Source organism: Haliaeetus leucocephalus, unplaced genomic scaffold, assembly GCF_000737465.1.
Source record: "Haliaeetus leucocephalus isolate CR32 unplaced genomic scaffold, Haliaeetus_leucocephalus-4.0 Scaffold1, whole genome shotgun sequence".
Taxonomy (NCBI): domain Eukaryota; kingdom Metazoa; phylum Chordata; class Aves; order Accipitriformes; family Accipitridae; genus Haliaeetus; species Haliaeetus leucocephalus.
In genome coordinates this window covers 22,486,831-22,509,310 of record NW_010972437.1, presented here as the reverse complement: position 1 = coordinate 22,509,310, position 22,480 = coordinate 22,486,831, and the positions used below count along the sequence as shown (strand labels likewise).

The following is a 22,480-nucleotide window of genomic DNA, read 5'->3' as shown; positions in this document are numbered from 1 at the left end:
GGATAGAAAAATTAAGCTTCAGGAACAATCGGGGCTGACAGACCTCTTTGGGGTTTTAATGAAAAATGGTGTGGTTGCCCCCTTTTCCCCAGCATAAAACTCCCACAGTTTATCACATCTTTAAGTTGTTTAGGTAAGAGCACTGTGAAGACAAACATATAAGTTTCTGTGTATGCACAGCTCATGCCATGACATCCCCTTGTCAAGCTGGCAGGACGGCTTCTTCCAGGAAGAGGATCAATTAGATCCGTGACCCATGCAGTCATTACGGAGACCTCTGAGATTTCCAGCAGGGCCGCTGCATCTGTTGTCATTTGTCATGGCATCAAATCACACCGATCTGCTCCATAAACCAAAAGAAATACAGACTCGAGGCACCAGAAATGATCCCTGCTATCTCAGGTCACCTTGCTGTATAACTCACTGGTAAGGGGAGCAGAATCTTTTCTGCCTCAGTGCTCCAACTGGGAAATATTTCCAGGTATTCACTCTCCAGATGGTTCACATCCTTCTGGATTCTCATTGAAATGCATTCACAGGCGGTTTCTGGAGTGTCTGAGAACTGCTGAGGATTGTAACGATGTAGCTGGAGCTCTTTCTACCACATGCAGCAGGTGACCCAGAACTAGGTTTAAAGTGGCTGTGTAAAGATGACATTAATATTTCCCTCTTTAGGCAGGTATGAAATGAAGTCAATGCCTCCAAGATTTACTCATGTCTTGTTTCTTGTTCCATTAGAGTACGGCACCATCTTGAAGGCCCTTTCTAGCACTAACAGGAGCCTAAGGAGCTGTTATTTAGAGGAAATGCAGATCCTCCCCGATGGACAACGGGAAGCAATCAAGAGTCTCCAAATCCTGCACAGCGACAGGTCGCTCTTTGTGGGCTTAAATAATGGAGTGCTTAAAATTCCTCTGGAGAGATGCTCCATGTACAGAACAGAAGGGTAAGCAAATTTACAGCTCTGATATATTCCACTTCAGGTTAAAAAGAAAAGCACCAGGGAAACATATTATAGTCTGATTCAGTTTAGAAGGCTTTTTTTCATCACTACAAGACAAAAGACACTGTTGAAAGTGCATCTCCTGATAGATACATTCATGACAGGAGCAATGAGAATGAGCAATATTTTTTTTGGTAAATATTAATTAGTCCTCATCAGAAATTAATTGTATGTTTACCAAGGAAAGGCTTGCAATATTTACTGCTTTTTTTTTTAACTTGACATTTCCGTGTTGCTTTTATTAACTCCATGTGTTTTGCTAGTAGTTCTTATTGGCAGTATGGCTGCAGGTTTCTGAATTTGGGTTGCAGCCAGCATATCCTGGCTTATCCGCGTGATCACCTCACAAACATCTGATGAGGCAGGGCTGGGCTGCATGGCAACTTGTTATTGCTTTTGGAATCCAATAGCTCATCTCAACTATGTGTGACACCCCTTACACCTGGGTAGATTCTGTGCCTTGATTGTACCTTTTAAAGGGAGTAGGAAAAAAGACCTTTTTTAGCTGTCAGCCGGAGCTGGCTGGCTCCGGAGCAGTGTTCCACCCAGAAATGTATGTAGAAGGTTTCTGCATCCAAATGGTATCCCCCCATTTAAGCAGGTGAAAGAGTGTGTTACCAACTGATGGAGACATATGCTCAAATAATCTCCCTGAGTGTGTAGTGGGGTCTGCTGTGGGTAACTGCTTGTTTACATCTCTTAAAAACATTCTTCCTTTTCCTCTCTTGCCTTTGCTTGCTTTCCTTGACTAGAGTTTTGTCTGAAACTGATGTCCTCTGTGCTAGACAAGAGGAAGGATTTTGTTAGCAACGTCCAAACGGATTCCCTCTTTCGTGGCCTACTGCAAGATGTCCCTGTTCTCTTGCCAAAAAAAAACCTGATACAGAAAATGTCACCATCATTTTATTTTCAACAAGTAGAGTTTATCTATCAGCTTGTACTAAATTCATGTCTGTCTAAATATAAAAATACCAGCTCTTTCTATTTTCACTGAACCTCTTAATTATCCCTTTCAGAAAATGTAACTTGGTCATTACTGCAAGTTTGACACAGAAGTGTTTAATGTGTAAAGGTTTAGTTGCTTATACAGACAGGCTGACACAAAAGTGTTTAGTAAGAGAAAGAGAACCACAGTTGGAAAATGCCATCCTGTCCTCAGCCCTTAAAAGCAGAGATTTAAAAAGGTAGAACATAACAGCTGTCCTCTTCAGGCTGTCCTGGAGAGTTTCAGTTTGAGAATATTTATGTGTATATACATATATATGATCCAGTTTCAAGAGAAATGAGTTCTTCCTTTTCTTTCTTTTCCTCATCTTGAGTTCAGGTTTCCGGTAATTTATAGATCGTGTCCCAGTTTCAGCCTGCGTAAGTACTTTGTATGACACTTCCATTAAAACTCAAATGGTGGAGGTTTGCTCAACTGCCTAAAAAAGGGACAAGCAGGGAAAAAGCAGCGGTGCCTGGAGGGCAGATGGGTGGGGGTACCCCACAGGAGCACCATCAATTTAGGACCTGTGGGCTGCAGGGCAGTGCCCTGCTAGTATAAGCTTAACAAAAACCGGGCTCCAAAGAAGTTCCCTTGCCTGCTGGTGGCCGCAAGCAGCCTCAGTTTTATGCATTGTACGGCACTGAGTCCTGGCTGAAATTACTGGCAAGCTTGTGTACAAATACCGTTTTTTTCTAACACAAAGTTTCTGGAGGCATTTTTCAGTGAAATAAGGAAGCAGTCCAGCTCTTTGGGGAATGGAGACTCAAACTCTGCCTCTCTTGACTGCTTTCATGATACTTTTAGGCAATTTAAGCCAGCCACTGGGCAATACCAAAGTACATGAGGTAGAGTCACCTGACAGCACGGTGGGTGCATACGTTTGGCGATGTGGGAGGTCAGAATTTGCTGAATTCAGGTGCCGGCCAGCTAGTGTACTTGTTTACATTGCAGTGGATCCTTTGCCCCATGGCTGAGTCTCGTGGAGGGACTGTGCATTTGAAAAAAGGAGGAAAAAAGGAAGAAAACTTAGGAACGCCAAGGAAGGCCATTATTTATTTATTTGTTTAAAAGGATGTTTGTTATATTATTATTACTTTTTAAGCTAAGCTCTTTGTAGGAAATTATTCAACTGCAAATTTTTCAGCTGCAAATGTTGGAACCCTTTTTGCCCTTAGCATCCTGGCTATGTAGGTGATAAGTCAACTTGGCCTCCTTTGTACTTCTTTCAATACTGAACTGTATCGAGAAGGATGTTTTAATTTCCTCCAGTGCATTCCACCTGGCACTTCTCCTGGGCTGTGATTTATTGCTTATTGTTGTGTCTATGTTTAATACATGCCAATATACAGCCACCACGGGAAGAAGGGCTCCCACCCTTACAACACCCCCCGCTTACTTTTTTGTTGTGCTGTGACTTCTTGACTGGTCTCCCTGAAAAGCTCTGGTTTCAGCAGTTTTTATAATGTAATCGTTTTGATGGGGGCTCAGGAAGCTTGGAGGTGATGGAGAATTTGTGCCTCCCAGGCAGGAATACCACAACATTGTTTGTTTTCTTTGGCTCTGCCCTATGTTATCAGGAAACTTTGCAGCCTTTTACACCGTGGGGGCTGATGTGGGTTCGTGATTGCTGATATAGAGCTCTTGCCTTCACCCTGCCTTCTCCCTTCTCCCTGGAACAGGCTATCATGTATCGAGAGAAAATTGATCCTAGCATTGATCCCCTCCAGCAATCCTTGCTGCTGTGCTGCTTTAAAACCTTGGGGCTTGGTACTGAGGCTCAGAAATGGGGCAGAGGAAAAAGTAGCAGCGAAGGGAAGAGATGGAAAGGGAAAAAGATTTCTGCAATCTCCTTTACTGTTTGTTTATTGACACGGCATCAATTTAATCTCTTAAATGGTGACCAGAAACTCAGTCCCATGTCTTGGTGTAGTTCATTGACCCAATATATTTCTAGGTGTCTGAGCAGTGTTTTGTGTGTGCCCACTGACCTGTCTCAATCTGTCTTTTCAGAACAGCCAGTCTTAGCAACAGGGCAATGGGAAAACATCTGTAATGTCAGCTGCCCAAATTTACAGGCTGGACTTGGCTGCAGGGACCTTGCCTTGTGCATGTGTTTTACTGTTGTGCTTCAGTGCTGCCGTTCCCCACTCTCACTGGAGACTATTAGGAAGATGCCCAACACGAGGAAAACCTACGAGCCCTTTGAACATGCAGTGTGTTTTGAAGGCTGCTTTGCTGGGTGGTAGCTTGGCTGTGCTTGCTGCTGGATTTTGCATGGCTTTGAAATCTTTGTAACCTCCCTACAATTTTCAAATGAGCTTGGATTTTTACCTCAAGTTGCCCCCAAGCTTTGGGGAGGGATATTTGGAGAGGAGCACAGCAGCTTTATCACCGACACCACCATTTCTCTAGAATGTGTCTGAACAAAATCCTGAATCTGAATTTTAGAGACGTGAGGACTTCAGATCTGGACCATTATTTTCAGGCAGGGCCTATCTGTAGGGGTAGTTTAGTAATCTTTTCAAAGAGCGGGGTGAGATTATTAATTTTAGGAACTGCAATCGAACAGGTAGGAAAATGAAGCTGGTTGTTGCAGGGAACACTTTGTGATCTCTTTGTATTGCCGCTTTGCAGCATCAGGACCATGGGCCTCTGAGCAGACAGAAACCCAGAGGCAGACCTTGGAGTGATTTTGTAGACATTTTTTTGATTACACATTCAAATGAGGAAAAGAAAATGTGTTCGGGAATGAGACCAGATGGTCTCTTGAATACCCACCTTTTCTGCTCTCCCTGTCCTGAGCAGTTTAATGGACTTTATGTTGATATTCATGCTTTCCTTTTCCTCCATCCAGTTTTCTGCATAAAATTTGCACTTCGCATGCCACAGGTTGCAATTTTGGGGTGTACAGTGTGGTTCTGAGAATAGTTTGTCTTGCCTGTCCTCTCCCTGTCATGCTGTGCTCACGTGTGGGTACCCCATCAGGTTGTGTGAGTGACACCTCAGGTCAGCCTCATGCCAGTGGAGATACTCCTGCTTCCGAGGCTATCGGGAGAGCCAGATCTTCTTTCATGAAGCTATGACATGCTCTCATTTGAACTCTGCCTGCTTTTTTGACCCGGTTGCATGGAGTTTGCTGTTGAGTGATGCTGAGCTTTTGCCCTCCTACTTGGCCTAAATTCTGCCGTACATCCCCTCCAGCCATGGTGCTTAATGCAAAGCTAGCACAAATGACTCAGCTGACAAGTACTCTTATTTGCTGACTTGAGATCTGTGTGAGAAACACAATTCACCTCTAAATAGCTCTGGGCCAGTGATCAGACAACTAAGTACGTATAGGTGAGTAACTCCTGAAATGGCGCCAGGGAGTTTTTGGAAGAAAAGGGTCAGCAGCCACCGTAAAGAAACAGAGAGTTTTGTGCTGTCTTTCTCTCTCCCAAGTGCAAAACTGGAGCTCCAAGCATGGTCCCTGTACCACGTCCACACTATACTTTAAGGGGGTTGAGATATCGTATGGAGGATTGCTTTCGTGGTTATTGTTATTTTATCCTGGTTTTTACTCCTTATATGGTGCAAAATCCTCTGTAACAAAGGAATGAAGCACTTGAATTTAGGACTGCAAAACCAGAATTACAGAATTGCCAGATTTCAGGAGTGAAACTGCTGGGGAACTTAATTGGAGGAATAATACGGTCTGGGAAGAGATCTAAAAATTTCCCAGTTTGGGGGAAAGAGTAAATTGAATATGGCCTGGAAATCCTCTGACCTCTTCATCAGAATGATGATAATTCCTCAAAGGACAAACAAGGAACTATTGTTGGGTAAAAAGCGCGGGGGAGAAAATGTTAAAAGCAGTAGGGGAGGCAACAAAGCAGGGACTTGTTCAGTGAAGCCCAGCATCCAGCAGATTGCTGAGGTAACGCTGATGGACAGATTGTTCATCAAAGACCTTGAAAATCCAGCCCCTTCTTCTGAGCTGAGGCTGTTGAAAATCTGGCCCAGATTTTGTTTTGAAAATCTTCTCCCTGAGAGTTTTAAAAAATATCCAGGGCATTGAACATCCTTTTAAAAACAGAAGCAAAAGGAAAGGTAACAGCCTACAAAAATGTTGTGATCAAGCTTAATCATCAATTTCCATCTGCTTTGGCTGATACGGCCTCTCCAAAATTAAGGGAATTAGCTAATTATTGTGCCACCAATAACGTTGAAAAGCTTTGGAAGACTTCATAGGCAGAAAGGAGAGTGCTCAGCCCAATGTTTTGTCATCCACGGTACCCAATAATACATCAGAATAAATCACTAAACATCTGGTTTGGCATTCTGGTTTCATTTAAGTAAATAGCGAGACTCCCACTGACTGAGAATGAAGACATCAAACAGAACCACGATCACTAAAGCTCTTGGAAAGAATGAAGTTTGGTAGATGAAATGGATCTGTGTTCTTTAAATAGAAGTACGAAATTATACCATTTTCTCTATCCTGAAAACACATTTGCATCTGCTGTAGCAGGCAATTACTCCCATTTTCTTTAATGTAACTGCTTATATATGTAAAGTTAAACGCATCGACACTATTTGCAGGATATGGACCTTAAGGATTTGAGGGGATGGTACAGGTCTAAGAAACCTGGATTTCAGGATAGCAGCTGAAGAGCTTCATTTGAACTGTCTGGGAAAGGGACGTAGCCACATGTGTCTGAAATTGGAAAAAAAGAAGGCAAGGGTAAGCGGTAATGTAGGGAGCAGGGGCATGTTTCCAGTGAGATACCAGAGAGATTGGTTTTCAGTTTCATCTTATTTGACATTATCTTTAATGGCATGGAAGAAAGAAAATAGCATACTTTGTAGATGTCATTTAAGTATGAAGGAATCACAAATAACAGGGAGGAGAGGAATGCAATGTGGGGCCAGTAGGGAAACCAGCAAGAGGCTGAGTTTGAGGAATAAGCCTGTGCTGAAATTGCTGGTGTTTTCATCACTGAAAAAGAGAGGACACAGGGATGAAAGAGTGGAAAGGGGCTCTGCTCTGAACCAGATGAATTATTACAGTTTTTCCCATTTCTATTAAATGCTTAAACCGATGACAAGCTTTACATTCATTTTAAGCTGCCTGTACACTTTTAGGCTCCCACTTTTAGCTCCAAACTATGTAAATGGCCCCAAGTGAATGGTACTGTGGCAGAAGGGGAATTTAGCAGTAGCCAGAGTCTGGGGTTATACTACTGCTGAAACAGATGAAGGTCACTTCAGAAAAGCCAAACAAAATCAGCTAATTTCAGGGCTCAGTGCCTTTTGTCTCCTTACTATCATGACCAGGTTGCCAGTTTGTTTTGGGGGGCTTTGGATTTGCTAGGAGGGAGGAAAAAGCGGGGGGGTTGAATGTGCCAAGGGCTTTTGTTTGCTCCTTATTTTTAAAGCGTGCTGCCAACATGACTTAGCTCGCAAGATCGGGAACGATTTAGTGTATGGATCCTTTTACCTCTAGCAGGCTGGCTTTAGGCCAACTCAGATCAATGGTGTCTAAAAGTCATTACCATCTGATGCCTGCTAGGTGGGCTATGTGAAATTAGTTTCAACACAGTGGCGACTGACAGGAAAGCAGGTAGTTTTCTTGGAATATGTAATGTTAGGATGACATTGATGCTATTGTTATACAAACAAGATTAATAACTAAAGCTACCAGCAAGCCCCAGGGCAGATATCCATTGCATCTGTCAATTCTTGCAATTTGCTACTATTATGTCATAAGATTTGTATTCTAGGCAATGGTCATATTCAGTGATATGGCTCCTGATGCGAAGTCTACAGCCTTACTGCTGCCATGGGTGGTTTGCTTCATGTCTCAAACTTCCAGTCAGCATTTGCAATGTAAAACACAAATGTGTCCAATGTTAATACTGAATGAATATATTGCTACAGATGCATCATTAACTTTTTATTAGGAGATGGGCTGTTTTACCTGCTTGGGGAGGAGGAAGTATCTGGAGCCAAAGCAAATTTGTTATTGTTGGTTTAAGTTTAAATTTAAGTACATATAAGTACATAAAATATGTATGGGTTGTAGAAAAACATAATATTGTACTGTCTGGTGTCTTTTACATGTCAAAATACCTAAGTACTGTAGATTTATGGGAACACTCCAGTCTGCAAAGGGATAGGGCTGGATTTCAAGAATATCCATTTACTTAAGTGATGTTGTCTCTTGTTAAAAAGTGGAATGGACATTGCTTGATGGCATTTTTATAACTACATGGGAAAAAGCAATGGGGAATATGTTGGCAGGACCATTTTGGCCCTTATGCAATGCTAAAATAGCTCTGCATTGGACAAGAGATGTGTTAGATCCTCAGGGTGTAGTAGGTGGTCTAATATTTATTTGCCTTTTTCAACATACATTAATCTACAAAGGCTCTGTCTGGTTGAATCTACATCTTGTTGAGCAGAAAATAATTACCCAGAGCCTAACAAAATCCAGCTTTCACAAAGGAGCTGCTTGAATATGGATTGCTTTGTGCAGCCTGGGTGAGCAACTGTAGACTGTTTTCAGGTTTCTTTATCATCACTCACATTTCTTTCCAAGTTTCCTACCTTCGCAGTTTTCTTTCCCTTCCTGAGTTTCCATTTTAGCATAATTTGTGTTCTTAAATCATCAGCATCTTGCAGAGGCTACATAAAGCACCTGTCTGTGCCCCTTACAGTGGATTTGCTCTTACCTAAACCACCCTCTTTCCTGTATCTACCTATGCCACCAGACTACAGGAATTTGCCATGTTCACACAGAAGTCTCAGATCTGCAGCCCCAGAGCAGAAATGCAGGAGCAGAGCACATCTTAATCTGACAGTCGCCTCCAGACACTGACTGACACAGGGCAGAGACAGGGAATAACACTTGAGTGCACTGATTTGCCCAAGCTGCCTTTCCAAAAGGATGTCTAGTCCCCTCTGCCTCTTTCCATATGGCAGCCCTGGGGGGCATGTTTTCTTAAGGCTCAAAAGCCTGCTGAGGCTAGGAAATGGTTGTGCTTCGCAATCCAGACAAACATGCCCTGCGTTCAGGAATTCCTTCTGGCTATTCCTTTCATTAGGACTTTAATAGTATCTGAGTTTTCTTGTGGATGACTGATCCCATCACTGGTAGTCAGAGGCCCTCTGTACTTTTGTTTTTATTAGAGGTCAGCTTTGTTTGGCACAGTGACAAGAGTTTCCAATAGTGTTTGTGGAGGAACACTTATTCATTTTTTTTAATAACCTGCTTTACTGATGTAAACATAAATCCAGATTTAATCAGAATTTTTCTCAGGGTGGCATTAGTCTTCATATTTGAATAAATGCAATGTTGTTTTATTTCACAGCTTTAAAAATAAAAATAAACACCTATCCAATAAAGAAGTCACTGTTGCTAAAAGATGATGGAATGGGATGTCAGAAAGTAAAAAATGGAATAGTTTGTTGTGTAGATTGCGTGAGGCCATAATCTATAAACCACAATCGATTAAAGTGGTATTGAAAATGGTAGGGCAGGAGGTGGAAACTAGCAAGCCAAGGTCCCTGATGTGGAAAGGAAAATGAGGTGAAACTGCCTCTGAAAATCCTTTGTCTGTGCACTGCTTCTTTCAAATAAGTTACATGTGTTTGGCTCATAAGCAGACTTCAGTTTTAGAGGTCGTTTTACACCTTGGCTTTAATTTATGCATTCAAAACAAATCATGTGCAGAGCAGCAATCACTGATGCTAAGCATGTGTGGGTGATAAATTACACACATACACAACACATGCACACTTCAGCTTCTCTGCCTCTGCGTCCAATATCAAATGCCAAAATACCAAACCTTGTCTGTCCAGATTAACATCAACTGGAGCCCTCACAGTGGTGGTACCTGTGAGCTGTAGTACGCTCTTCCCGAGTAGTGCCTTGCTCCACAAATAGCCCCATTAATTGCTTATGAAGTATGTGGCTACTCATCTTGAGGAAAGGGCAGCAGCATCTGGCATGGAATATGTTGTATTCACGAGCTGAGAAATGAAGCTGCTACTTGACCAGCATCTGACTAAAGCAGCTCAGTTCCACTTGGCTTCTCTTCTCAGTGGGGAAAGATAATGGATTTGTACAGATCACTAACTCATCTCTACAGTTTGAATTTTTAAAGGTATCAAAATTGGAGGAATTGTTTGAAGGTCTGGTGCTTTTTCCCCCTTTCTAATCTTGTTTTCTTAAGCCACGAACATCCTTTTGATTCTTATTCTTCTCTTTTCATGCCATCTGGCTTTAGGGAAGACAGAAGTCCACTCTTCCTTGCACAGGCTATTGAGGTTGTCAGTAATTATGATTTGGTTGGCTGGAAGCTAATATGATTATTTGTTTAGTTCATCCCCTCTGCAGGTTGATAGCAATGGGACAGTAAGCTAACCTTGTCAGGAAATGCCTGTCTGCCAAACAGCCTCATGCTTGCAACAGGCACAGCTAAGACCCCCTTATTGCTTGCAAAGGGCTGTTCCCTCGGCGTTAACTGCTCAAAGAGTGCAACAAACCAGTGTGAAATTCTGAGTTCTTATTTCCCAAAAAAGCAAGGTGAACTCTGGTGCTCCCCATGCTCCTGAGATGCTGAGCACAGATGAGCGTTGCTCAGTGCCTTGCAGGATCAGGCTTATAAATGTTTGCACCGCACCAGTTGATAGCGCTGCTATCTCTGTGCCTCTCATGAACTAACCGGTGATGGCCATGGGGGTTTAAAGGACCAGGTGCTGTGACAGTTATCGTATCTCCCTGGCAAACGTGATGTTCACTGCAGGTTCCTAACTCACCAGCAAAAATGCAGAACCCTCTCCTGGCGCAAGGGTTTTGTGAGCAAACACAGTTTGGGAAGGGAGCTTCGCAGTCTTTGGGTCTGCCCTGCAGAGCCCTACCTCTGCAGATCATCACGTCCTGTCGTTCCATTCCTGTTTGCTTTAAGTCACCAAAGAGGAGAGAGAAAGAGGTAAATGAAAAGAGAGGAAACAAAAACTGGGAGAGCAAGCACGTCCTGGCAGATGAGAGGAGCAGAGTCCTTCAGTGTGAATGCTCTGGATGACAGTTTTGTGGCTTTTGGTACAAAATGGCGTTTTTGTGTGTCTTCTGTCTGGTAGTAAGAATGGGAAGGCGCTCTAGTAATTCTTTCTTCCCTTTGGTCTGTCAAAGCCTAATGTCTTGGGTCTGGTTCTATTGATTTGATGATCCATTTATTACACAGTCTGAAGTTTTAACTCTCAGGGAAAAATGACCAAAAGATGAAGTTATCTAGACCCAGAGGAAATGAAAGAGGGAATGAAAAACTTTTGAACTACAGACGTTTAAGCTTTAATGAAGATTCTGAAAGAAGACGTCATTCAGGCTATTACAAGAAAGGAGATCTTGGGCAGGACCAGCATCTTGGAAGCAGAAGCCTTTTTACAGCACATGTTATTAGTGAAGGCTCGGCAATGCCAGGCTTCAAAGGCCCCATAAAAACTCCTTTGAGTCATAGGTAAGAGTTTCCATTGACTTCAGTGGGCTGTGGATAGTGCCCCACTTGCAGACTCTTAATCCTTTGTGTTATCCCAGATCACTGCTGTAGAAATGATTGCAACAGCCAACAACAAGGAGGCTTACAGCTCCCAAACAGAAGGCAGCAGGTGAGCTCTTATGAGTAAGATCTTATTTTCATGCAAATGTCCTTGGTAAGTGAGAATAAGGAACCAGAGAAAAAAATACCTTGAATAGGAGATACAAATGAAATTGTTTTTCAATTGAGCATTTTCAGTGTATGCCTTTATGCCTCAGATAAGACATTTATTGCGAGGCAATGAATTAAAGTGAATCGCAATTGATGATAATGCCCTGTCATAATAAATCCAACCTCTTAGATATCCGTCAAGAGGTATTCTCCTGAGTCCTCACCGAATACACTACAATTAGTAGACAGCCAGAGGGGAACTGGGGACACAGACCGTGTGGTATCATCACTGTCTTACTTCCACAAGCATCCCACTTTGTGGGATTTCATTAACTGAGTCATTAGCATTAATATAGCCAGTGTTAACCTGCTATGCTTGGGTAGTCTTCTAGGATAATAGGTTCCCTCTACCTGTGTGAATTACGATGGGAGACAATAGTGTGTCATTAGTTCCTTGAGTCATTCCCAGCCTGCCACGGAGGAGACCTAAGTGTGGTGTTCCCTGTACGTATGGTATGAAATCTGGCCCCACCGAGCCAGTGGCAGGAGTCCCATTGCCTTTGAAACATCAGAATTTCATTATAGCATGTAAACTCCTTTGTATCTTATTTCACAGTATTTAAATACTGCCCTCAGAGACTTGGGGTCCCACAGCCTGTGTGAGACTTTTCAGTGGTATCATAATACGAAATGGTATTTACATGTAAACGTTTCAATTTGTGTTCTGAGCACAGGGAAATGCTGTGATATCTCTACATTTTTTCCACACCGTGGTGCCTGGTCTACTAAGAATGACAGCATATTTCTGAAGCATTTTGATCTGTGCATGCATGTATGCATACCTGTACTTGTCTTTTGGTGTGTGTGTTTGCTGGTGTGCTTTTATCTTTTAATGACATAAATAGTGACATATATTCTAAAGATATGGTAAGGATATAAATTAGGGTGGATTTTGAAGTGTTCACTTAAAGTATTTGCCAGAAATGTTATTCTCTTGCAGTAATGCACATTGTAATGCTTTTCCTGCTTACAAAAGGGAAAAAAAAATGGAGCAAATTGTGTGTAAGTAAATACATTCCTCCTCACCCTTAAGTTTATCGCTGTCAGCTGATATAATAGGTTTCTCACCAGAGTTGAGGCAGATGAGTGGGCTCTGAATCCTGAAGGGAGGCAACCAGCATAGCTATTTTGTTTTTAGATTTCAAATGGTTTTGAGGGCCTGCCATCAGATGGGGAGAAGTCCCGGACTTTGATGGTTGTTAAATTACAGAGTGCGCGTTTTGACAACCCAGCAGAGCCCAGGCTGGGTAGGAATTCATTACACCCAGGATGCAGAGCGCGGGATGGACGTAGCTCCCCGCCAACAAGCACTGCACCGGGCTTTTCCCGGGGCCCAGCATCATGGCTTTCTGGCGGCTCTGCAGCTCGGTTACTGATGGCCCATCAGCTGGGGGTCAGTGGCGGCGGCAGGGGACCGCAGGCTGTGATTCATTGAGTGCACCGTTAGGGATCTGTAGCTTGCCACTCTCAGCCAAGAGCAGCACATTAGCTACATGACATACATTATGATAGTGCCAGCAAAGTGGTCAGTGCCTAACCGGGATATATTGCAGCCTGCGGAGTGGCTGAGGGCTGCAGCACAGAACATATGGAGATTATTTCCTGAATTTATGCAGCACATGTTTTCCTATAAATTAAATTCAGAGAAAATGTGTATCATAATAGGGTGATGCTCACAACAGCCTTCCCTGTTATGAATTACAATGACCTCTCTCAACTCGCTGGGTGCCCAGCGAAATGGCTTCATGCAGTTAGAAACAATAGCGTGTACGCGGTGTCAGGGTCTGAAAGCCTGACCAAAAGGCGCTCTAACTAAAAGCAGGGGCTTTTTTCTTTTTTTTCCCCCCTCCGTTGCTTCTCTGCTTCTTCTTCTTCTTCTTCTTCTTCTTCTCTAGAAACTGCCCAGTTTCTTCCTGAAGTTGCCGAGAGGGTGGGCAGATGCCCGGGTGTCTGCTCCATAATTAATTTGGTGCTGCCCTTGCCGAGGGACTGCTAGATGGCAAAGGCAGCTCTGGATGTGGTGGCAGCCCCAGGTCATAGGTGAGGGCGGTGGGGGCTGCCAAAACAGCAGGATGGGGGTCCTTAGCCAGAATAATGAGCAAAGCAGCACGTGTCCCTTCTGTGTCCTTGGACTGAGGATCCCGAGTCTTTTCTAGGCAAATATTTGATGTTCTGTTGCCTGGGGCTGGGGCAAAGTCATCTTTGCCTTTTCCTTGGGTGTGCTGAAGCAGCTGAAGGAAAAATGTAGTAGAGATAGTCATTGTAACTACCTTCCTAAGCATGAAAGATAAAGTTCCTTACAAGTCTGTGTGTGAAATCTTTAGTAGAGGAAATATAGGAGTTGCCATGTAGGAGCAAACTGGAAATTCCTAATTAAAATATAATATATACACATGTGTATGTATATATATATATACACACACATATATAAAGCAATGGGTATCAGACAGCAAAACAGTCTAGTGTTTACTTTGGGGCAAATGGCTGTGGAGTCAGAACAGACTGATAGAGTGTTTTGAGCTGTGCTTAAGGGACTTGCTTTTTCATTTGCAGCTGATTACAGGCTAATAGGATTTCAAAGATTTCTGGGAGGCAACAGTTCACATCTCATTGCATTTGATTTTTTTTTTTTTTTGATGTTTCATTTATCATACTGATACCTACCCTTAGAAAAAATGTTATTACTCTCCTGTTTAGCTTCTTGAACTGATTTTTTCCCCTTGGTCCCTTGCTGCTGTCTAATTGGCAGTTTTCAAATCATTTGGGTCTTTCGGAAAGATCCTATCAGCCTTTTGTGTGATAGAAGAGAATGGATCATTGGAATAAAAAATAATGTTGCGAATCTTTTTAGTTTTAGTCCTCTCTTCTTTGTCTTTCACTAATACATGCATGATGTGGCTTGTACTGTTATGTTTTCTTAATGAAAATTAACAATTTGAAATCAACTCATGGGAACAACTAATACAGCTGAATTTTATCAGTACAGACTAATTCTGTGACCGACCTTCTCTGTTTAGTGGCAGTAGTAACCCTAGTTATTTTTCTTTAGCAGCTCACATGTTGGGAACACACACTTAGCCTGTAAATATGGATTCAGGAGGAAAATGAATACGGCAGTGTTCAAAGCAGCCAAAAGCTTAGAAATAATGTTCTGCTGTGACTTTTCCAAACTGACATCTTGATGTTGGGATTATAAATGAAACCATTGTTCCAGCAAAGGCCAAGACTAATAGAAAGCCTTTATTACTGGTCCATTGGCTAATTCTGCTTGTCTAACCCCTTTGGATGGACACAGTGTCAGAAAACATACTCACAGAGGTTGCTTTGTGTGAGATTTGGCCTGCTGAGTGATTACATGTGGGCACAAAGATATCTCAATGACAAGTGTTCTTTGACTAAAATTTGTAAAGTCATTTTCTTTCCCTAGGCCTTGGAGAGGAGTGAACTGATTTTTAATCTACAGCTTCTATGAGTGATATTTGCTTTGTGTCCTATCACCCTTCTATTCAGCCATTCTCCCCTTCCAAGCAGGTAAACCTCTGCTTAGAAGAAATAGTTTCTTCTGCTGAGCCTCGGTGCAGTTGACAGCTGTCATATACAAGCACTATACTTGTATACGTGTCTTCAGAGCTAGACAGTCTTAAAGAGCTTTAATCTTTTCTCTTTACACATGCAGGGAATGCCTAGGAGCCAGAGACCCCTATTGTGGCTGGGATAACAAGCAGAAGCGATGCACCACCATTGAGGACAGCTCCAACATGAGCCTGTGGACTCAAAATATTACTGAGTGCCCAGTAAGTGGAAGGAGTGGAAATACGTTATATATACTGGGGTGTGAGTGTGTGCGTATGTGTAGAGGGGAGACGGAAAGTCAGTGTGTGGCAGCCTGGTGAGGACTGATGGGAGAGCATGGAGAGCCCAGTGGCACATACCATTATCTGTGCACAGCCTCTTGTTTAGAACACAGAGACCCCAAATGGATTTGTTTGCTCCAAAAGAGGGATCCCAAAACAATCGCTCAGTCCTCCTCGTGCCCACCCATGCCTTGAGTGAAGAAGATTGGATCATGCTGTTGGGCTACTGCTGAGAACCATGTAAGCCCCAGATGAAACTTGAGCTTTCTCAGGGCGGCTCCACAGTCTGTGCCATCTCCTTGGCTTCCCTGCACATCGGGGAAATCAGATTAGCTGACTACAGCATTCTTGGGCAGCGTTCAGTTAATTTTCCTCTTGGATCCCTGAGCTGGGACCGGGAGATGACACTGGTGAAGAAGTCTTGCACTGGCAGGAAGAGGCATCTAGGGAGCAGCAGAGAAACCAGGCATGCATGGGTGGTTTGCAGATGGCACAAAAAGATACAGTATGTACTAGAGAACACAAGGGAAGGGGGGAGTGTAACCAAGAGAGCGAGTCACTTCAGCAGACCAAAGACCAAATCTACGCGATATTGCAAGGAGATGGTCTTCTTTCCTTGCCCTGGTCTTCATCAGATGGAGCAGTTAAAAAAAAAAAAGTGTCTCTTCTTGAATCAGTTTGAGTTGGCTCTCCAGCTCCCTTCCCACACACCCACCCACCCACCTTTGACGACAATATCCAGTTCCTGGCTGTGATCCCCAGAAGCCGTCTGGCCAAATTTAATTCCTACTGCTTGAACTGTTCCTGCAAGGTGGCTGGGGAGGAAAACCAGTCTTGTTAAATAAATTGGGGGGGTGGGGGGGTGGTGGTAGTGGTGATAAATTCTCATTAATGTCCATCGTTATTATCTAACGTCACTTAGCATGTTAATACTGCTAAGTCCAGTAGATAGAGAGAGAGGACTGCATTGGTTATATCTTCAGTATGCTGTTTCTGTCTGGAGGTGCTGGGATGTTTATTCCCCTTATCTTCCTTACTTCTCAGATATTTTCCCAGGAAGTATTAGTCATTACTTCAATCCATCCTCAGCTTGGCAGGCTTAAGTTTTTCACTGCTGGATTCAGAGGCTTGTGTGTTTATAACCCTCTTGTGTTGAATTGGGATGCAGTGCTTCTTGATTGCCCATGCTGTTATCTCGTCCTGCTTAATGTGTGTGTCTGTTGATAGGTGTGTGAGGTGTTAATCCTCTAGTTTGAACATGTCTGCTGTGGTGCACACTAGGGAACAGGCTACTCCAGATCATTGTTTCAAGGTCATAAAAACACACAGAATATTCAGGAGCTTTGGCTGTTCTTGGGGTGCTAGTTTTACATTTGTTTTAGCATTTCCATTGTAGATTATTTTCCATATAGGTGCTCTCATTCTGGTGCATACATCAGCCTTTTGCTCTTTGACTGACAGGCTGCCAAGCTGTTTAAAATCCACATGCAAGTGCTTTCTTTTTCTTTCTCCTCTGCCCCTCGCTGGAATGAATTCACCACTGGCGTGGAGTGGGATGGCTCATTTAAGCACCTACATTAGCAATACCCAAGTATTTCCTTGTGTTCAGTGCACGATGAAGGTCGTAGTCAACAAAGGCAGGAGTCTAGGACAGCATGTGCAAATGACCACTGGAAAGGTAGGGGAATGCAGTGACCCAGTGCCAAATTTCACTCCTGAAAAAGACCTGTCTGGGAGTTTAGTTGGATGAGTTCCCATCTTAAGAAGTCCTGGCTTTTCTCACCCCACTTTCCTGGGCCGAGCACCAGGCGCTCAGCTGTGCTGGTACAGCTGTATGTGAGATCACAGTCAAGTGTGACATGGCATAGATTAAAAGCACCCCTCCCAAGTAAACTTTTCCTAACCCAGATAATGTCAGTGAGCTCTTCTGCAGCCTAGCCCACAAACAGATGTCCTGGCACAGCTGAGAGACTGGCATGCAGCAACTTTTAAAGCCAGAACTGGCATATTATTGAATTATATCCTACAGGGTCCAGGCATTTGTGCGAGTCAACCACAACACTAACACAACTTGACTGCTGCTCTTGTGCAAACATGCTTGTTCAAAGCTAGTCTGCACATCTTCGTACAGCACTATATTGTATCACAGATTCTTACTCTCCAGCTTTAACATTAAGGGACCTTAGACAGAGGGTTAATCATATAGTGTTAACCTAGTACCTTGGGCAATGGTTAATATATGTTACTACCAGGTAACACCCAGCACCTCCTAAAGGTTCATTGCTAAGGTTGCAATGATGTCAAACATTTTAACATTAAGAAATGATAGGACACATATTGGACATGCTGCTCCTCTTTTTCCTGTATGTGCATGTGTCATATCAGGGAGTTCTGAATACATGATTGCATGCTGTTTATTCTTAGGCTTGGGAGAAGGGAGTGATGTGCTTTTTGGTTTTAGGAAAACTGAAAAAAGCCACATCCTACTCTATCTTACTGATGCCAACATAAGCTACCAGCAGGAAAGGAACTTTAGATTTGGCTAACAAACTCCATTAGCCAAGCTCATGGGGTCACTGTTGATGGTGGTTGGCAAGTGAGGAACTGAGTATTCCCAATAAAGTGTACAGGCCTTACTGGGAGCCAAATGATGCTCTTCATCCCAGTCCCACTCTGCATGTCCAGCAACCCCTTACCTTGGTCATCTGGCATCTGCTCCATGCTACCCCATTTACTTGCTAATCAGTGCCAGTCTCCCCACTCCTTTTTTGGGGTGTCTAGCAGATTTCTACCCTGCTCTCAATTCATGTGGGCTCAGCCAGCCAGAGCTGCAATGCCCAGGATAACCCTGCTCTGGCCCACACTGCATGCCCAGTGCACAAAGAAGACTTCAGGTGCCAGGATCAAAATCTCTGAGTCTCTGAAAACTGAGAATTTTCGTCCCCACCTCCCAAGGACTTTATACCCTAGACAGATTTGAATGGCTTTTCATGGGAACTGCAAAAAGGTGTTAGAAGGACATAAAGTTCAGTTCCTTGCTCTGAACACTAGTTTGTTTCAAGGAAAAGGTTGCTACTGATGGACATTCTTTTTCCCTAGATTTGATTTTAGAAATGGTTGAAATATTTTGACTGAAATTTTGCAGGAATTTTCAGCTTCTATCAAACAGCCAACATGGAAACTTCCAGCTGAAGTAATTAAAACTTGGCGAAGTTATAAACAGTTGACATCTGAATCCTAAGAAGGAGCATAGATGAATTGAAAGAACAAGGAATGCTTCTAGCCTTATCTGTAATATCAGAATGAACATTGAAAATATCCTGGTAGCAGGGGTCAGTCTGAATTTTTAGATCCTGCACTTGAGCATTTAGATGATACAAGGAAGAAACAAAAAGGTGATGCCTTTGGTGGGAGTATGGCAGTTTATAAAATACGAGAACTCTGGAACTGGTAATATTGCGAGGTGAGAGAAAGGCATTTGATCACATGTGTTTTAAAAGATGTCCTCTCTGTCTGATGGGCACTGTGTTGGCTACAAAGGGTTTGCTTTGTAAAGATATTCCTGAAAAAGATCAATGCATATGGGTTTTTATCCCACTTCCCAAGTTTGCTCTTTTGAAGATATTTTTATGAATTTAAAGATGGAATAATAATCCATATGTAATTTCTTAAGTATAAAAACTTTCCACACTCACAACGTGACATGTTTATAAATCTCAGCATTTCAGTTATGGCTGCTTATTTGTTTAATTTTTGGGTTGCTTCCCAGTATCACTTATGAGCCAATAATTATTTGTCAGCTTTTTTTTTTTAATTGAAGCCACGGGCCATATCATACCATTGATTTCTGAACAGAACTCCCTGCTGGAATCAGCAAGGCTTTCTGGCTCAGAAATGAATAGGAATGATCCAATACTTGGATTATGACTTTTGTAAGGCAGAAGGAAAAAGGAGATAAAAATCTAGTATTAAATATCTCAAAGTAGTTCTTTTGATTTTTTCCCCCCTGACTTTCAGCAACCCAACTGTATTGATTTTTGACTGCATTCATGTTTAAAACAACAAATTCAACAACAACAACAAAACTCAGTGTTCTCTTCTCTGGGCATCTTGCCTTGTAACCTGCAGCCCAGAGCAAATTTTTATGACGACATGATAATCTATTGCAAACAAAGGTTTACAACAGATGCTTGAAACCCCCCGACTGCAGCCTGATGAGCGCAGTAACAGATCTAAATTACTTCCATGCCACTGCTGCATATTTCTGATGCTGCTGTAGATGGGTGAGAGGGGAAGATGACAGCCCACCGGAGGTGCATTGTGAGTGTTTAACGTAGTGCCAGACTTGGAGAATAAGCACAGAACAGCGTGTTTCGGAGAATGAGTGTTTGAATGCACTTCTCCCGTGGCTGTGGTTGGCTCTCTGCATGGCTCCCAAGCAGCTCGCAGCCTCTCTGGGCCTCGGTTTCCTCGTCTGTAAAACAGAAGAAATTCTTTTCCCCCCTGGGGCGGCCCAGGGGACTGATCCTGCTGACTGCAGAGCTCAGTGAAGCATGGCACAATGGGGTTTGTCAGTGGTAGCTGGCTCAGATTTGGGGCCAGGGCTGTTCACCGGGGCCCCAGCCTCTTCCTGTCTTCACCCTTCATTGCGTGTGACACCAAGGCCAAGTCCAGCGTTGCCTTTGCCAGCGTTTTTACCAAAGCTGCTGAGCATCCCACCACCCCATGGGTGACACCGGTGGGGATGAGCCACCTGCAGGCAGCTGCCATCCGTGCCATCCCGCCTGCGAGGGCCTGCGCTTCGGGACATGGGGTGGGAGGATGGAGGGAGCCACCGGGGAGAGGGCATTGTGGTCCTGCAAGGTAGCAGGGAAATAGTTGTACCTTGGCAGGGCCAGCGTGGATGTCTTTCTGCCTCGTGTTTCTGAAGTCAGGAGCAGAGGGGAAGCCAGGGCAGGGGTGTTCAGGGCGGCTTTCCAGACATGGTCCTGGAGTTGCTGGATTTCACAGTAGCGGTGGAGCAGGCAGAAGAAGGCAGCGGTGGCCCAGGAGCGATCCCAGGAGGAGCGGGCAGCAGTAATCTCAAGTCAGCCTTGGCGGTGAGGGCCCTAGCAGCTTACTCCCCCAGCCCTCGGCTGAGGGCTCACTTAGCAGCGCTGGTTAAAACAAGGCACAGAGGAGCAAGCTCTGACACCCTACCTCCTGGAAGGTCTTCACCAGGGCTGAAATAGTTCTGTTTCTCATGCTTTTGGTCTGCCAGTACTACCGTATTTTTACTTCTTTACAGTGCACAGGGAGCTCAAGCCCCAGCCTGCTTGGGGCTGTACAGGCATGAAGCAAAGGGCAGAAGAAACAGATGGCAGCGTGGTCTGGTCTATAAATTGCCTTGAGATTAATTCTTTCTCTTTAGCCCACTACGTGATCCTCAGCATTAATTCTAGTCACCACCATCTCCTCTTAGCCTTTTAGGCTATGGCTCTACTTAGAAAGGGAGCCAGTTCTAACTGCGTGTTTGGACAGGGCCAAATTCAGCGAGGCCCTGGTCTCAGCCGGTCACTATGGTTATACAAACCCTAACTGGGAAAATATCCTGCAGGAACTGTCCCAAGCACTGCAGAGGCAGGAGCATAATGGAGTGGGGACAGTCAGCACCGGCCGTTGTGTTGCTTGAAAGGCTGAAGCTGTGCAGCGTGGGATGAGGGAGTGTGGTGGTTTTGTGGCGTGGCAGATAGATAGATGCTTGTGCCTGGTGTGCTGCTGGCTGCGTCGGCTCGGGTGCCTGTACGCACACGTTCGGTATGCGGGGTGGAATTTGGAGGGTAAATATTGATGCGGCATTGTCTGAAAACAGCCCTCTGTTTTGAATCCTGCTCGCAAGCACAGACAGCTCCCATCTAAGCTGCATCTTAATCCTCCCAGCAGCTTTGTGTGGCATTTCTATTGTGGGGCTGTCTCCAGAAATGTAAACTTGCTATTAATGACCTTTTTTCTTTTAAAATTAGGTGAAAAACCTGACGACAAATGGAAGACTGGGGCCTTGGTCCCCATGGCAACTGTGTGAGCATTCAGATGGGGACAGCACAGGCTCCTGTATGTGTAGGTCACGTTCATGTGACAGCCCTCGTCCTCGCTGCGGTGGTCGCGGCTGTGAAGGGGCCAGGATCGAGGTCGCAAATTGCTCAAGGTACCTCAGTGTCTTTGTGCGTTTTAGGAAGGGAACGAGAGTTGTGCCTGTCCACAGCTTAGCTCCTTCCTTGTGTTTCTGTGACCACGTTGTTGCATCCCAGCCAAACTGAGGTATGTGAGGTCCAGCTTGAAGTCAGTGAAAAATGAAGAAGCCCAAGGGCTCTAAGAGAAGGGCCTTCAGCCAGGACTCTTGGGAGATGAGCACCCCAAATTAGTGTACACATTAACCTTCCCTGCACTGTGCCTTGACTTCCCTCAACTGTACAGTGAGTAGTAAGTGACCCATCAGGAGGAGGTGAGTAAGGCAGAGATAGTTCTTAGCCAACTGAACAGCAATAAGCTAAAAAAATCCAATAAGCTCATCATTTTTCGGAGTTTGGGTTCCAAGGTTGCATTGCCAAAAGCGAGCAGAGCTCCTTCCGAGCAACACTTGTAAAGACAGGGCCTAGCCTAGCTCCAAGCAAGGCTTGTTTGCCTTGTTCTGCGAGTCTGTGAACTGTCTGCAGCACGCTGGCTAGGTGAAAGCAACAGATCATCGTCTGGCAGGGAGCAGCACTTAGGAGGCATGCCTGCCGGGGACAGCACTTAAACAACACGTGTAGCTCAGCTTGTGTCGAAGTGCTGCCTTTCCAGGGAAGCCTGAAGCTTGTGCTTGAGCAGTATGGAAGCTAAATGTCCTCCAGTCAGGTGCCCAAACATA

General features: G+C 44.0%; 1 protein-coding gene across 1 annotated transcript in view; it reads left to right on the top strand.

The window, feature by feature from the left end:
* SEMA5B (sema domain, seven thrombospondin repeats (type 1 and type 1-like), transmembrane domain (TM) and short cytoplasmic domain, (semaphorin) 5B) overlaps positions 1-22,480 on the top strand; it is a 135,171-nt gene that overhangs the window by 80,201 nt on the left and 32,490 nt on the right. Inside the window, exons 10-12 of the mRNA XM_010568773.1 lie at positions 739-946; positions 15,417-15,534; positions 21,597-21,778. Of these exons, the coding sequence (XP_010567075.1) occupies positions 739-946; positions 15,417-15,534; positions 21,597-21,778 (508 nt within the window). The remainder of the gene's footprint in view (positions 1-738; positions 947-15,416; positions 15,535-21,596; positions 21,779-22,480) is intronic.